Here is an 18,109-nt window from a genome sequence, read left to right as displayed (position 1 = left end):
GTTTAAAAACTCTACCATTTCAGTACTCATCCCCCAGTCACTGGTTGGTAGGTGGAAGCCTGGTCCCACTTGTCTAAGACCTGGTATACACTTAAAAATTAAACTGACCTGTTATGTCCCTCAGGGTTGTGAACAATTTTGCAACCTGAGCACCAGAATTAGGTTGATATAAACCTCAGTGTAGACTGAAGTAGGTCAATGAAAGAATTTTTCTGCTAACCAAGTTACAGTCTCTCTGAGAGTTGGAACAACAACATTGGCAGAAACCCCCCTTTCTTTTGCTGTAGGAATTGTCTACACTAGGGATCGGCAACCTTTGGCACATGGCCTGCCAGGGTAAGCCCCTGGTGGGCCAGGCCAATTTGTTTACTTGCTGTGTCCGCAGGTTCGGCCGAACGCGGCTCCCAGTGGCTGTGGTTTGCCGCTCCAGGCCAATAAGGGTTCCAGGAAGCAGCGCCAGCTGTCATAAACAGATAGCTAAGGGTTAATGTCTCTTTCACCTGGAAAGGAGTAACCTGAAACACCTGACCAGAGGACCAATCAGGAAACAAGACTTTTTCAATCCTGGTTGGAGGGAAGTTTGGGTGTGAGTTCTTTGTTCTTTGTCTTGTGTCTGTGACCTCTCAGCTATGAGAGTGATTTTTCTATCTCCTGGCTTTCTAATCTTCTGTTTCCAAGTTGTAAGTACAAAGATAGTAAGACAATAAGGTTTATTTTGTTTTCTTTTGTATTTACATGTGTGTAGTTGCTGGAATGTGTTAAATTGTATTCTTTTCGGATAAGGCTGTTTATTCATTTTTTTCTTTTAAGCAAATGACCCTGTATTTGTTACCTTAATACAGAGAGACCATTTTTATGTCCTTTTCTTTCTTTTTATATAAAGCTTTAAGACCTGTTGGAGTTTTTCTTTAGTGGAGACTCCAGGGAATTGAGTCTGCAGCTCACCAGGGAATTGGGAGGAGGAAGAATTCAGGGGTAAATCTCTTTGTGTTAGATTTACTAGCCTGACTTTGCATACCCTCTGGGTGAGGGAGGAGGAGGAGAGATTAGCTCTCTCGGTACTTGTGTTTTCCAGGACTGGAAACAGGGAGGGTGGAGTCCCTCTGTTTAGATTCACGGAGCTTGCTTCTGTATATCTCTCCAGGAACCCAGGGAGGGAACACCTGGAGGGGAGGAGGGGGAAGGGAAATGGTTTATTCCCCTTTGTTGTGAGACACAAGGAATCTGAGTCTTGGGGTCCCCCAGGGAAGGTTTTGGGGAGACCACAGTGAGCTAGGCCCTGTATAATCCCTGGCTGGTGGCAGCTTTACCAGGTCCAAGCTGGTAACTAAGCTTGGAGGTTTTCATGCTAACACCCATATTTTGGATGCTAAGGTCCAGATCTGGGAAAAATGTTATGACACACGCACAATGGCACAACTTAAGTAGCTTTGGCGCTACTCCCACTCCTTTTGGAGCAGGTGCAGCTCCAGGCACCAGCACAGCAAGTGCGTGCCTGAGGCAGCAAGCCATGGGGCCGGGGGGTGGCCTGCCGTTTGCTGTGAGGGCGGTAGTCAGGTAACCTTCGGCGGCATACCTGCAGGAGGTCCGCTGGTCCTGCGCCGCCAAATCCACGTGATCAGCGGACCACCCACAGGCCACCTGACTGCCATACTTGGGGCAGCAAAAAACATAGGGCTGCCCCTGTATTGGAGGAATTCCCATGATTAAGTGTGGCTCTTTTCTTCTAGATCACTGTCTGGGCTTGGGAGCACGGGCAAGAGATGTTCAGATCCATGATCCCCTTCTCTCTCACTGAACTTAAAGAGACAGTTAACCAGGAAGACTTCCTTTTCTGATCACATGGCTCCTTTAAAATGGTTCCTCTAGCTAAATTAGATCAGTCAGCAGGGCAAAATCCTAGCCCTGGTTTTAAGCCATCAGTCAAAACACTGAGCATGCTCAGTGCATCTCACCATGTATTTCACAAGTACCTTAATGGCATATATCATTTGAATAGAGCAGACTTAGGAAGCAATATAAGACAGCATTAGATGGCTGTATCTGTGTGAATAGTACCCCACTGGAAAAGTGAGCACCTGCTGCGACTGTGCATGCTGGGTGCATTGAGGACACAGTAGACACAGACACATCCAGCAGACACAGAGTCAGGGAGAGATTGGGCAGATCCTTAGAGGCTAAATTATAATTTGAGATATGAGGCTATACATACGTAATTTGAAAAAATCCTCTATGTTGTGTCAACTACCATCTTTGCTGACACTCATGAGACTTCCAGAACTAAGAGCATTATCCTCCACAACTTGGGTTAAAGAGCCAGATACTGTAACTGGTGGCTGTACAACATTCATCCTCTGTGGATCAAGCACACAGGGAAACATGTACCACGCATTGGTCAGTAGGTTATAGTGACACTTGGGTCACTTACGTAAGAGGATAGTTATTTGTTCAAAGTCTTAGCAATGTGTATGATGGCACAAAGTGGAATAATTAGATACAAGAGTTATTTTCTAATTGAAGTATTTTATAGAATTTAGCATTCTCTCTAAAAGTATGTACATTTGGAGCCAAATTCTATACACAACTATAGCTAAGTGCATATTTAGAGAAAGGTAAACTCCATGGATTGCAGTCGAGTTACTCAAATCCATCAGTGTAAATCTAAAATAGCTTGATTTAAGTCGGTGGAGTTACTGTACTCTGCATTTACACAGCATGGTTCTCTGATTCTATACTATAATAAGAACATTTAACATTGAGGGGATGTGCGTGAGACGCATTTAATAAGGTTTATTTTTATAACCTGGGGCAACAGAGTGGTGATAATACATCTAATTATTTGATTAATGATTAACTTAATGCTCATGAAATTGAATAATAGCACTGACAATGAATAAGCAATATGTAAGCAAGCATTGATAATGCTCTGTCAATGTATTTTATTCCTAACTTACCATACCCCTATCGTAGAAATGTAGAGTTAGAAGGGACCTTGAGAAGTCATCATGTCCAGCCCCCTGTGCTGACGCAGGACCAAATAAAACTAGACCATATCTGGCAGGCATTTGCCCAACCTATTTTTTAAATCTCCAGTGATGGGGATTCCACAACTTCCCTTGGAAGCCTATTCCAGAGCTTAACTACCCTTATAGTTTAAAAAAAAAAAAACACTTTCTAATATCTACCCTAAATCTACCTTGCTGCAGATTAAACCCATTGCTTCTTGTCCTATCTTCAGTGAACATGGAAAACAATTGATCATGGTTCTTTTTGTAACAGCCCTTAACATATTTGAAAACTGTCACCAGGTCCTCCCTCAGTCTTCTTTTCTCAAGACTAAACATACCACTGACTGGTCTATATGTCTCCAGTCTTCTTTCTTCCCCCTTTTTTAAAGATAGGTTCTATGTTTGCCCTTCTCCATTCTTCTGGGGACCTCATCCATCCTCCAGAAGTTCTCAAAGATAACTCTGGTTCTGAGATTTCTTCAGCTAGTTATTGAAGTACCCTAGGATGAATTTAATCAAGCCCTGCTGACTTGAACATGTCTAACTGATCTAAATATTCTTCAGCTTGTTCTTTCTTTACTTTGGCTTGCATTCCTTCCCTCTTGCTTTTAATATTAATTTTGTGATATATCTGGTCACCATTAAACTTTTTAGTGAAGACTGAAGGAAAATAGGCATTAAACACCTCAGCCTTCTTGATGCCATCACTTATTAGCTCTCCTTTCCCTGTGACGTGTAACTTGTTTTGAGCTTTAGCCTTTCTGATTTTGCTCCCACATTTGTGCTATTCTTTTCTACTACTCCTTAGCAATTTATCCATTTTCTCTTTTTGTAGAATTCCTTTTTGATTTTGAGATCATTAAAGAGCTGCAGATGGAGCCATACTGGCTTATTCCTATGTTTCCTTCACATCGGGATAGTTTGCAGTTGTGCCTTAAATATTGTCTCCTTGAGAAACTGCCAGCTCTCCTGAGCTCCTTTTTCCCTTAGAGTTTTCTTCCCATGGGACCTTACATACCGGTTTTCTGAGTTTGTTAAAGTCTGCTTTTTTGAAGTCCATTGTCCTTATTCTGCTGCTCTCATTCCTTCCTTTCCTTAAAATAATGAAATCATCATGATCACCTTCACCCAAATTGCCTTCCAACTTCAATTCCTCTACCATTTCCTCCCTGGTGGTCAGAATCAAATCTAAAATGGCTCTCTCCCTTGTTACTTCCTCCACTTTCTGGACCAAAAGTTGTCCCCAATATATTCCAAGAATTCATTGGAAATTTTGTGTTTTGCCATATTAGTTTTCCCAGAAATGTCTGGGTAGTTAAAGTCTGTCCGCCTCCCCACCCAATCTTGTGCAGAGGTTGCCGACAGTGCTAAATTATAAGGTGCTTTTGTAAGGTGGTCAAATGTCTGTTAGGAGCTGTGGTACAACGAAACCACCATGTTTGTTTTCCGTAATGAGGCCCAAGGAAGTGTGCAGAGGTGAGAAGTCACTGTATTGATCTACTGTACACCCAGTTACTAAACATATTTTGTCTATTGGAATTTAACAAGGCTTAGAACACATTTCAAGAGCTACATCTGCACTAGTGCAAACTTACACATGGATTGCTTAAAGTACTTGCGTGATTTCAGTGGGCCCACATTTTCATCCCTGTACTTCACATATCACAGCAATGTAGGAAAATTCTTAGGCTTATTTTTATAGCGTTCTTTTAGAGAAATGTCACAAGAAGTTTTTGAAATTTCCTGACATTTCATTTTGTCCTTTAATAAGTAAAGTACTATATGAAACTGCTAGAAAGAGGGGATTTTTTAGAATAAATAAGCAAAAATCATAATGAAAGTTTCCTGATTAGCAGGTAGTGCCTGATTAATGGCACAGGCTTCCCCATAAAACTTGACAGTAAGGTTGATTTGCCATTGCCCTGTGCCGTGTAGTTATTTTACAATAGTGCAAAGCGGGCATGAAATGTTGCAGCTCAGATTTGATAGCAATTTACCCTTACTTTGCACTGATTTAAATAACTACAAAAGGTGCAAGCCGCTGATGAATCAGGCCAACAGTGCCTATAACCTGACTTGAAAGGACTATCTTTATGAATGATAGGAGAGTTCAGTCTTCATGCACATTCATGGCCTGAAACAAAACCTGTTGAATTTAAGGATAATCCTTCCACTGATTTCAATTGTCTTTGGATTTGGCCCTCAAAGTCATTGGACACTTTGCTGAGATTACAAGACAGGGTACTGATTAGTGCCAGTTGTGGTTGAGATTTTGGGGATGGACAAGTGTGTCGTCTGGGAACTACACAGAGAAGACCAAACTAATTTCAGGTGCGCTATCAAATAGACACCAGATATGTAACAACAATTTCATTCACCACTGATCAGGGCTGGGTGATAATTTAGAGGTGAAAGGATCTTTATTTCATTACAAATTCTTAAGCCATCCAGCCCCCAGCAACAGAAATTAAAAGCTGTTTAAAAAAAATGCCTCTGGAAAAATTGGTCATCTGTGGCACCCACTTAATTATGAAAGTCTTAAGCAGCACCTCAGTGCATTCGTAAAAGCCTCCTTTGACATTGTCTAAAGAAACCGTGCACTAAATGTAGCCGGGATATAAGAATGTAGGTTAATGGGAATCCATTAAAATTAATGGATTAATTTGCTGTCCTTTGGATTCTGTAACACTCTGTCAGTTTAACGTTACTGGCAATTGCAACTACAACTAAGAAAAGCCACATCTATTCCTCATGGATACATTTACCTATTGCTCATAAAGCTGTTTTCCAGCTGAAGACCATACTAATTTAACATTTTAAGTACTGCCATCAAAGGTCAACAGAATAATCTTGGCAAATTCAACACGTAATCTCTCATATCTGGCCAGTGATCCTTCTCTTAAGAAGGGTTTTACCTAAAGAATAGGTTTATACAGGACTGGATGACTCAAGGGATTAGCAAGGAGGGTGCAGAGTCTTTCATCTATAATGTATTTGTTCAAATTCATCACTCATTGCATAGTTGGTCAGAGATGGACATGAAATAAATTAGCAGTCTCAGTCTAGTTTCTTATGGGCAGATGTCTAGATATTAACCCCTCACAATAACACTCATGGTTCCCATTAACTCTGTCTTTTCTCTTGTTTGTTAGGGTCACTTGCTCTATCTCTTTGGCAAGGATCACATCTACCTACCTGTAAATATTGGATCTAGTACAAAGGGATCCAAATGTGTCTGAGGCCTTTAGGTGGTACCATATTAGTAATAGTAACATGTAGGAGTCCCAGTGGGACCAGGACCCATTGTGATAAGTTTTGTACAAACATAGAACAAAAAGATGGTCCCCTGCCCCAAAGACATAATAGTCGAAATAATTATGAATAGTTGTCCATCTCTGCAGAGAAATTCAGGACTGAATTGACATAAAGGCTGCACTGCTCTCTTGCCTCAAAAGTGGTCCCTCCAGCTCAGAGGGGAACTATGTAGCTGCTATGGTGTAAGAAAACTTTAGTGACTGCTTTCTGAATTGTATATGTCCCGAAAATAAAGACTGAAATAAATTGTCTCCATTCACAAGGACTACAGGCACTTTAATAATAAAATGTAGTAGTTATTATAGAAACCAATTACTTGCAAACAAAGCTTACTATACAACTGTTGAAAAAGGGTACCAAAAAGTAATTATAGTACACTCTCCTTTATTGGGAAGTTCACTTGGGAACCAATTTAGCCATAAAACGGAGATAATAATGCTTACTCACTTTATAAAGTGCTTTGAGATTGTGGATGAAAAACATCCTATTTAGCTATTTCAGGGTGTTGTTTTTTTTTTAACACATCGCTATAGTATGTAAGTGCTATGAACTGCCAAGGTTTATAATTTTTAATGACTACAAGGGCTGATGATTATTACTGCTTAAGATTTAGATCCTAGTGAGTACCATGTGAGCAGAGGGGTCAGACTGCGTAGAGCTCATTGCAGCAACAGGGCCCAAATCTGAATAGAACAAGAGTAAAATCACATTCATTATTAGGAAAATATAGCATGTTACACTGCGAACTGACATTCTGTAATTCGCACTTCAGCTATTTATGAATATTTACTCTCTCACTTTGAAAAGCAATGTTTGTTTTTTTTAATTCAAAAAGCATTACACTGATTAAGCTTTATTTTTTCATGTCTTGACTGCAGTTCTTTGGTTGTGGATCCACCTAATATCCTTCATTATAGACCTGATTCTAAGCCTATTGAATTCAGTAGGAGTCTTTCCATTGACTTCAGTGGATTCATTTGGTTGGGGTGCCGACTTTGGTAGATAAAAATTCCTACTGGAACTCACTCTTTCCATCTCAATACTTATTTACCCTTTGTCGTCCAAGGCAGCACTGTAGACTGACTTTTGAAATCATTATAGTTAGTAGGTATTTGTATGTACTGCCAATGGTGTTCAAGTTAAATTACATGGGATATAATATTTCTGTGAAGTGCAGTGCTACTATGAAAAGTGATTTCATTTACAAGGCATTCTAAAGTTCCATGTTCCTTCTATCTCAATGACTCAAATGTGAATCAATTTACAAGTAAAATGATGCTTGCTCTAGCTCCAGTGTCAACTTGGGATCTTGAAAGTCAAACTTGTTTCTTTTCTTCTTGTGTATAATCACCAGGAATAAATATCTGTAAGCCAAATTAAGCCCTTAGTAACATCTGTGGAAAACTATTGCTGTCAATGGGTTTGCACATGTGTAACTGACTAGAACTTGTGCATCAACAGAACTGTTTATGAACAAGGAACAGATTCTACCTTGCTCACCTTTGTTGTTTTGATTCTGTAGGGCTAAAAGGACTAAAAAGCAATAAAAGCTTACTTTTGTCACGCTAGTCCACAAATATCATTCTGAACACACACAGGGAAAAAATCTGATGATCCACTTTTCAGAATGGAACTGTACTTTAAGAGTTTGTCTAGTGTAGCCTTTTCCTACTCAGTGAACCAGGAGATGATATGTTCACTAGGTTGTTCTCTCCATTCTGCCTTTAAAGTCTAGATTCACAAAGAGATTTAGGAGTTTTAATGCCCAGCATCACACTACCTAACTTTTAGGTGCCTAGAAAAATCACTGGAATCCACAAAGCCTGAGTCCAGGCTACCTATACATTGTATAGAGAGAAATATGTGCTTAAGAATGGCATTCACAAAAGCTAGTATGCTAGATGGCTTCCCGTTTAAGCTGCCCAATAGCAGATGGCAATCAGAGGTCTGTTCTAAGCCCCACCCCTTCAGGGAATTTGCTGCATAAGTGCAGGCTGGAGGGAGGTGTCTACTTCTGCTTGAGATCCAGCCATGAGCCCTCTCCTGGAACTAGGCATCTAAGTTATTTTTTTGCAAGAAATGCCAGAGGCGGCAGCAGTGGTACCATCTCTCATCTTATAAGTTTTAGCCTAATAGTTAGAGCACTCATCCTGGATCTGGGAGAAGTGGATTTATTTCCCCCTTCTGTCTGATGGGAACCAAGAATGTGAAGGCATCTCCTACTTCTCAGGAGAGTGCTCTATCTGCCGAGCAATGGGATATTCAGATGTGTGGGTACCTGTCAGTCTTTCTGATTCAAGCTGTTTCACTTTGTATAAATGCTTAAATAGCAATTGTGCCAGAGAGAGAGAGTGTGTTGCCTAGTGATTGGGCACTCAGATGGGAGGCCCAAGGTCCATTTCCCCTGCTCCAATGTCTATTTATTTATACAAAGCAGAACAGCTCCAGTAAGAGAGTGAGAGAGCCCCACATCAAAACATCCTGTATGTCAGTGGTTAGAGCACTCTGAGAGGTGGAAGACCTTCTGTTCAAATCCTTTATCCCGACCAGGCAGAGAAGGGAACTGAATCAAGGTCTCCCATATGAGTGCTCCAACTACTGGGCTAAAAATTATAAAGAAGGTGGTGGCACTATCCCCGGCCTGGTGTGCATCCTAATCCAGTAGGAGTGCTCAGAGCATGCCTACCAAATTGGGCCCCACAGTTGAGATACACAGGGCAGCATCTATTTCATCTGGTTTGAGGATCCTGCTGGGGCTCAGGTATCTGGGCACCTAGAGTGCAGCATTGGGCACATGCCCAGTGACAGAAACTTAGGTGCCTGGGGGAAAATTAGGCACCAAAGGATTTTAGGTGTATACAGAATTAGATGGCAACCAAGCCGGGGTTTTGAGGATCTCAATGGCACCTACATTTTGAACTAACTTCTCATTTAAATGCCTAATTCCTTTCATGGATCTCGGTCTAAATGGCTTAGTATCTTATGGACCCAAGTGTTTTATTCAGATTGCATCTCACGCTTCTGCTTTTAGACACTGAAATGGGAATGCTGTGTTCATCAAAGCCTCATGTTTGCTTTTCTCTCTCAAGGCTAAATTGAAACCATATATAATAAACTAGTTTAATGTAAATATTTATATATGTAAATTTTGAAAATGTATATGTTCTTGCTTTTATATTGACTTAATAAAATGAATTGATTGTGGACTTTTTTGTGGGGGACCAAATGAATTAGAAGATTTATAAAGGAATATAGCACCAGGGACTGAATTGACATAGAGAGGAAACTACCTCAGGCCCAGAACTGAGTCAGACTATGTCACATTGGCAGGATGTCAGGGCAAAGTTTCTATTTCTGCTGTCATACACAAATATGATATATAAAGGACATCAATCTCCAGGACTGTCAATTTGCCTCCTTTCACAAGCAATAAATTAACATAAGAAATTTTCAAAAACCTCCTGAAATATAAATTCAATGAAGTGATTAAAGAAATACTTAACTCATTTTTAGCAGTTGGAAGTGGATCAGCCATCTTGGATGCACTCTGACCTGTTATTATTTACCTGTTATTATTTATTTAGGAGTACAGGTTCTTTTCTATTTGTACCAAGGAATTGCACCAGTAGACAATTGGTATACAGAGGCCTTGTCTACAAAAGAGAATCTACACAAGAATGTTAGCCCTGGTATGCCAAACAGCTATACAAACATTTGTTATAAATATTCTAAAGATATTATTTATAACACTTATGTTAGCCTTGCTGAGAGTACGTCTGAATAATGTTTATTTTGAGCTTGTGCTACCACCTTGATGTAGATGAGAAACTAGTTCTCATGTCACAATTAGTTCTCCCAACATGATCCCAGAGAATAAAATGCACTCGAGCCACTTTACTGTACTGTGACAGGTTTCAGTGGTAGCCGTATTAGTCTGTATCAGCTTAAAAAAAACGAGGAGTCCTTGTGGCACCTTAGAGACTAACAAATTTATTTGGGCATAAGCTTTCGTGGGCTAGAGCCCACTTCATCAGATGCATGAAGTAAAAAATACAGGAGCAGGTATAAATACATTAAATAAATTTGTTAGTCTCTAAGGTGCCACAAGGACTCCTTGTTTTTTTTACTGTACTGTGTGGGTGGATATGGAGATAAATGCAAAAGAAACAGAATTGAGAGTGTGGAACATCTCATTACACATGGGCCAATACTACCATTTTAATTATATATGAGCCAATTCTCCAGGATAGGAGAGGCACTCGTTTGGTATCATAGCTGCAGTAGCAGCCAGTTCCTGAAGCCTCAAAGGAAGGCTAGACCTATCCCTATTCCTGTAATGCACTAGGGTGAGAACCCCTCCAATATTTTATGGGACGTCCTTTGGCTCTTTTATTTAATTGATTTGCCACATAAGTGAGGAAATGCTGAATCACATCTTTGAAGAACAACACTAAACAATATCACTGTTCGTTAAACCTTGCTTTCAGTGTAGAATTCAGATTGAAGAAACCTAGTCTTTTTAACAAAAGCTTAATCACAAAGCGAAAGAAAGAAAGAAAGAGTTAGTTCTCCTTTTAAATTGTCCTAAGACTGCACTGATTTGCACACCTGAAATAAAAATCATGGATATGGCTTCTTGTTTAACAGACTTTGCCTGTTAAAACAAGATATTAAATGTTCAGAAGGTTCTCCACCCCAGGCCTGTGTTTTTGCACTTGAACACAGGTAAGGAAATACTAGGAAGAATTTATCATGTGCCTTTGTATCTCAAATGCAGCAGTGGAAAGAATATTTTCCTTTTGCAAACAGATTTGGACAGATTGTAGAAACCTGCTAAATATTGATTCTGTTAAGGCTGAGCTTCAAATTAAAATTTTCACTTGTACATGTAAAGAGTTTTGTGAATTGATTTTAAAAAAGATGTATTGAATATATATTAAAATTAATAAGTACCATTTTAAACATTAAATTGAAGTTTATGATGATTGCATTGTATTGCTGGGGGCAATAGAAATGTACATTTGAGAGAAAAACATGTGATATGTTAAGGGAAATGGTTTCCCTAAAAGGTCTTAAAATAAAGAGTTGTCCCTTATTTTTCATGTGGTTTTCATTATTTCCATCTAACAAAGGTAATTGCCCTCTAATGCACCCTAACCAGTAGACCAATTTAATTACATGGGCAGAAAAAGAATTCCCTCCTCAACTCACAAAGGTAATCAGCTTGTGTTTAAACAAAGCTTAATTACCACTGAAACACTGTCTCAGTTTGCATAGCTTCAGACTGTATTAGCACTTGGAGTTACTCCAGATCCATTTTTTATATATGTATTTATTTATTTATTTGCACTATTTGCTTTAGCGACCTCCTGCAGAATTGAATGCAAGTTGACTGTGTTATTTAAAGAATCATTTCTTCTTCTGTCAAGTTTACTGCCAAACACATTCACTGAGTGTCTTTTTCTTCCACTATAAGGAATGTCTAATCAGTATTCTCTCCCCTTCATTTGGTATGTCTCAATCACATTCCCTCCGAGGCATCTCCATTCCAGACTAAACGACAGCACACTTCTTTTAACACCACCCCCACATCCCAAATATCTAGCCAGTTTTCCCTTTCCTGAACTTTTTCAATCTTCGTTCTCTTTCTTGAGGAGAGGTAATGAAAATCTTTAGTTTTAATCAAAAATCACAAATGTTCCTTAAGAAAAGTGCAGTTTTCATTGTGGTCAATGTAAACTGTATTCTGTAGTTCCAAGTTGATCCTGTGCTCTTCAAAAGACAGTGAAATAACCTTAATCACTGAAAGCTTCTACTATCAGGTCAACTCAAACTGTTTCTTATTTAGAATGTCAATTTCACCCTTTGACTTTCTTTTTCAACAGATTCTTTCCATGGGAATGATGACTGAATACTATCACTACTTTTTTACAACACTGGTAAGAAATACTGAGAGTTTTGCTAATAACATTGGTTCTCCTATTTCAATGAAGACAGCTGAAATCTTGCATCTCCCTCTGAGTTTTGAGTGTCACTATTACAGATGAAAAACACTAGAAAACTACTAAGTATTTTTATTACTTCAGGATCCAGTATTTTGTGGTGGTGATGTCCTCAAGAATCTATCAAAATTGGCAGAACTGGCCAACACTTTCCCATCACTAATTCTTACTGTGCTCCATAAAAATAATTAAAATGAAATACCCATTAACAAAATCACATTTGAGGAAGTTCAAATAATTAAGTTCAGATCTGGCAGAGGAGTGGGGGTTAGGTATAGGTTTTGAGTTACTCCACTATAGAAATGGGCCTGAGACCAGAAATTCAAGTTTGGAGCAAATCCAAACTTCCCCATTTGGGGATGAAGCCCCAACTATTGTTCTGCTCAGTCTATGTTAAAGCCACAATTCAGCAAAGACTTTAAGCACATGCTTAAATCAGTCCTTACTCAGGAAAGAACTTGAGCACCTGCCTGACTTTAAGCATGTGTTTAGGTCCAACTTAATGGGGGTCAAGCACATGCCAACATACTTGACTGAATCAGGTCCTATAACATTATTCTCTTTCCACTCCCTCTGCTCCGAGTTTGTCAGCTGTGCTGCAACTAGAAGGTAGTCAAGGTCCTTCAGTTGCAGGTCAGCAGCTGTAGTGGATTAGGCTGGTGTGTGTTGTGTGACACCAAGTGTCTGACAAATAAAGCCTATGGCTAAAAAAGTTTTATTTAATGAGGAAACAAAAATATGGAACTACAGGAATGTTTCGGCTTACAGAAGAAGAGCCCTCATATTTCTTTTATGATATGAATATTTGAATTTTCATTAAATATATCACTCATTTGTTCTTTGAAATCTAAACTTGAGATTCGTTTTCATTTTAAACTGCAGGCAGAGGAGAGAACCCAGATTAGTGGCACACAGCCTACAGTGTCAAGTGCATATCAGTTTCTATGCATAAATTTGTTTATTTCTTTGTATCAGATAAACATTTATGTTGAAGTGAAATCCAGCCTCACTCTTGAAGTCACTCCATCAAGATGCCAAATAGACATCTTGCCTTGAATGTTTAGATCTTGAAACAGAATCTTGAAAAACTTCCCGTACAACTCACACTAATCTTCCCCAGAAATATACACCACATTTTAAGACTGGATGTGGGCATGTGGGCTTCTCTCCTTTGTGAAAGATTAGTGAATTCAACTTTAAAAAGTCAACACTTACCAGACCATTGGCATGCTACAATATCTGGGGCAATGCTGTACATGCCCTACACTCATAGCAAGAAATCGCTGTGATGCTGTAAATGTTGACACTTTAAGCGTGATGATCAGGTCATGACTATGTACTGTCATTTGTTGCTTCATTGGTCTGCTGATATCAGCAAGATTTTGTTCTAAAATGCAAACCAGCTCTAGCAAGCACCTTTCATATTTTCGTTGCAGGACATATTGTTTTGAAAAGTGTCATGGAATTATGTCACTTACAGTAGTCATTATTTTGCTACCCTGCAAACTTCAAGTGTCTAATGCACATGGAATTACTCTGCACCACTGGTCTGACACATACATTAGACACACTGACAGCAAGTTACCTGTAGCTGGCAAGGCAGGAGAAAAATGGGGTTCGCAAGTCGTAAAACTGTATTACTCTCCACATCTGGAATCTTCATTCCCAGGATTGAGAAGTATACTTAATGTTGGCCAACCAATTCTTCATGTTGGTTTGTCATAGCTGTAACATTATGATAGGACTGATAAATCAAAACCAGATATTGAAGTGCAGCTTGCTTGTAGAATAGTGCTGTTGTGGGGAACTGATTTTTATGTTCCAACAAACTAGGTATGAGATTTGTAAAAAAAGCCTCTTCGCAAATGTTGTGACTATTGTTTGCAGGAGTGCAGAGGGAAGAGATACAATGAAAAAAATATACTAGCATTTGATTGAAAATGACAAAAAATTGTACAGTTTAGGCTTCAAGTGTCTTTGATTGTAACTGATAAATAGTTTGCTCTAAAAATAATACAGCATCTTGAAAATGTGTTTTGTTTTTGTTTTTTAAATGATGATTTAGGATCTATTTGCATTAGATCTGGAACCCTACAGATACAGTGGAGTAAACATGACTGGATTTCGCTTGCTCAACATTGACAATCCACAGGTTACATCAGTTATTGAAAAGTGGTCGATGGAACGGCTGCAGGCACCGCCCAAACCAGAAACTGGCCTCCTGGATGGCATGATGACAGTAAGTGAATAACCACAGCCTGAACTTAGAGCAGATGGCTACAGAGGCCTTTCCAATTCTATTCCAATCCAAGGATAAACACAGATGTTTTGTTCTTAATTCCCCATATTTATCTGGATTGGTACGGGGAAGAAAGCAAGAGACAGCAAAGGAAAACACTTAGGAAACAAAATTAAAGTGTAATTTGGTGGCCAACATCTCCCCAAGCATTATGGGCCCAGTACTGAAGCCCTTACCTACATAAATAGTTAATGGGAATACTCACATGAGTAGGAATATAAGATAGAATTCAGTGTGCACTGTTGAAAGTTTAACCAAGTTTAAGCAGAGGTAGAGGTTTCCCATTTGCTTTTCCACTTACTCCATTTTCCAAATGTTGGAAGAGAATCCATAGAGGTAAAGATGCATTTTTAAAATTTTTATTTATTTATTGCTTTTCTTGACCACGGTAGTGAATTTGTTCCTTTAACCAATGCTAAAGTTAGGCATGTGACAATCAGTGACACTCACATGAATAGATGAATTACAAAGCACTCTGACAAGGTGCTTTTTGCTTATCATTTCTCTCTCTCTTGTTGAATGTACTTGCAGCAGTCTCATTTCTCTAAGAAAGTTCAGAATTTGATGAATATAAGAGGAGATAAAAACTTCCAGAGAAGTATAGTATTAGTAATCTGCAAGGAAAGATACTGTATGTGTAGGCAGGTAATAGCATTTTTAAATTGGAAAAGTGCCTTCTTTCTCCATTCTGATCATCTACAGCAGCACTTTGGCTTTGAAGATGTAATTTAGATATAAGTGAAGGGTATCATCTTGTTGAGAAATGGAGGGGGGGGTTCCCCTTCAAAGGATCAAAAGAACAAATAGAAACAATTGAACTGATTAAGTCTGATGAACATGGTTCTAGATTGTGGCATTGTTTTCCAGCATCTGATAACATTCTTAACAAGAATTGAATGATGTGGGATGCAGTATGGAACCAGACTTTATTACAAAATAATTTCTGGTGTCATTTTGAAACACACTAATTGTTACAGAGAATTTCCCTGGTCAACTATCTTCAGCAAAACTTTTAAAAAATTCTCTTTTAAGCACTACAGCAATATACAAGATGGAGTAGATAGCGTCTTTGTCCCTAGGAATTTACAATGGAAGGCCCCAGTCCTCCAATAGGATACATGCAGGCAGAGCCATTCACCCACACCGATCGGATTGCGGGATTGGGGTCTAAGACAGAGTTCAGATCTCTTCTTTTATTAGGCAGAACCTTCCTTTTCCATATGTCCAAATTTGCTCAGATGTCTTAGAGGCAATATAAACAGACGAGGTTACTAATCAGCTGTGCTTACTTTAAACATTCATAGCAAGTTCGCTTATTTAGTTAGGTAGAGAGCTATAATACTGCTGTAAGAAAGGAAAGACAACTGTCACACAGCAATCACCGCCCAACCTTGTGTTCCAACACCACCTACAATGTGTGCTAAGGAGCCTGTGGCTCAAGAATCAGATTCCTCAGCCACCTAAGGACTCATGGAACATACACCCTCTGAAAGAGATCATCCTCAGCCTCAAGGGATTGCCAATGACTGCTGTAATTCATTAGACAGTGAGGAGATGACAAGTTACACATTATCAGGAGAATGATTAAACTTTCTAATATTAATACAAGATTTTTCCCTTCTAGTTAAAAAAAATGGCACTTGCATGGGGGTGGGGAAAATGTAAAGATTCTCACAATGAGATACCCGGATTTCTGTGCAATCATCTAAATAAAATATTAAAATCAAAATAATGAGAAATTCAAAGGCTGAATCTCTGCCCCTGATTTACCCTATTTTGCCTAACTATTGTAGAACAGGTAGGATGCTATCATTTTTTTTGTAGAAAAACCCATATTAGGGCAAAAGTTACATGGAAACACTCAAGGCAGTTCACTACACAGAATTTCTGATGTGTTCTGCTCTTCAGGCTACGCAAGGAGGTCTGGAATGGCTTTAACCACACAAGTGCTTTGAGATCTTCTAGGAAATGCATAGATATCAGGCTAGCCAACTAGTAATGTCTGTATATACTCATGTTTGTTGTTGTGAATGCAGAGTAGCCTTTTTTTTTTAATGCAATGTTTTCTACAAAATATCAGCTCATTCTAGTCCATGTCGACTAGCACTGGCAAAATGTTTTTGTGATGATCACGATCATTTTTGAACTGTGAAATCTGGATAAAACTGTCGCTTTTTGATTAGCGTCCATGATGTCATAGCCATGTCTATAACATCCAACCAATGCACACCCCTGATATGTTTTTTATGACTTTTCCATGTGATTGTATTTTTCAGTGAATGGCAGGTGGCTGACAGGCCTACCAAGTTAATTTGTCGATCCAGAGAACAGGTTTAGCACAGGCAGCAGTTAAAGCTTGCACTCCCTTGGCCAGGTAGTATAACAGTGTGACTACTAGTGGTGAGAAAGCAATTGCAGTCTCCATCCCAACACATCTGGCCTTTTAATTGAGTGATGGTTACTAAAATTTCAAGGAGAACAAACCAACTCATTCCACACAGGCCATCATCTACCATCAGAGGGTGATGATTTTCATGCTGTAACACTGGACCAGATTCTTACCAACAATCCACTGCATATTTTACCAACCCTCACAGCCTCTCCCCACTCAAATTTCATTTCCAGGAATGTATTTGGGGGATTATTGGGATTATGTCACAATCTACCACTTGGTTGCTCCAGTAGGTAGATAGTAGGTCTATATCTGGCACAGCATACATCTCCCAGTGCATGTGGACAGCTATGCTGGCCAGTGCAGAGCCTTTCTCCACTCTCTCCTGACCACATGTACAATGCGGGAGATGTCGTGATCCCATAGAGGCTTCTGTTTCCCCTGCACAGCTACCTACAGAATGGGTGCCCCATGCAGCGGAGCAAGGTGCCCTCTCATTCCTCAGAGAAGCCACATGATTGAACATTAAATAGAGAAACGAACAAAGGATCAGAGGGGAAGTACAGACAGAGAGGTAAAGTGAGTGTCTCAACGTCACACAGCAAGATGGATGAATATTAACAATTATAAAGCAGTGAACTTTGATCAACCATTTCCAGCTTCATACCCAACAGTACCAATGCAGGCAGTGTTGCCACTGACAAACAATATATGTATCTTATTTTGGAGTAATGGTACAGTCTGACCGTTATAGTGATGCAAACTGAGATCTGCTCTGAAGCATCTCCACCAGAAATCCTCAAATTCTCTAGGCCGAATTCATCCTGGGTGTAACTCCAGTGAAACAGAGTCAAACCCTAGATGAATTTGCCCTAGTCAGCCTAATTTCAAGCCTGATCCAAAGCCTATTGAAGTCAATGAGAGTCTTTCCATTGACTTTGGCCTGGTCTACATGGGGGATGGAGGAGAGATTAATCTAAGATACACAACTTCAGCTACAAGAATAGTGTAGCTGAAGTCAATTTATCTAAGATTGACTTACTTTGCATTTTCGTGGCACAGGATTGACAGTTGCCGCTTCCCCGTTGACTCT

The 18,109-nt window shown here is 39.4% G+C and overlaps 1 protein-coding gene across 1 annotated transcript in view; it reads left to right on the top strand.

Annotated features, from left to right (window-relative positions):
• GRIK1 (glutamate ionotropic receptor kainate type subunit 1) overlaps positions 1–18,109 on the top strand; it is a 251,844-nt gene that overhangs the window by 144,396 nt on the left and 89,339 nt on the right. Inside the window, exons 5-6 of the mRNA XM_050962815.1 lie at positions 12,209–12,262; positions 14,391–14,564. Of these exons, the coding sequence (XP_050818772.1) occupies positions 12,209–12,262; positions 14,391–14,564 (228 nt within the window). The remainder of the gene's footprint in view (positions 1–12,208; positions 12,263–14,390; positions 14,565–18,109) is intronic.

Source organism: Gopherus flavomarginatus, chromosome 1, assembly GCF_025201925.1.
Source record: "Gopherus flavomarginatus isolate rGopFla2 chromosome 1, rGopFla2.mat.asm, whole genome shotgun sequence".
Taxonomy (NCBI): domain Eukaryota; kingdom Metazoa; phylum Chordata; order Testudines; family Testudinidae; genus Gopherus; species Gopherus flavomarginatus.
Note: the sequence above shows the minus strand (reverse complement) of the source record. Positions and strands in the feature narration are given on the sequence as shown.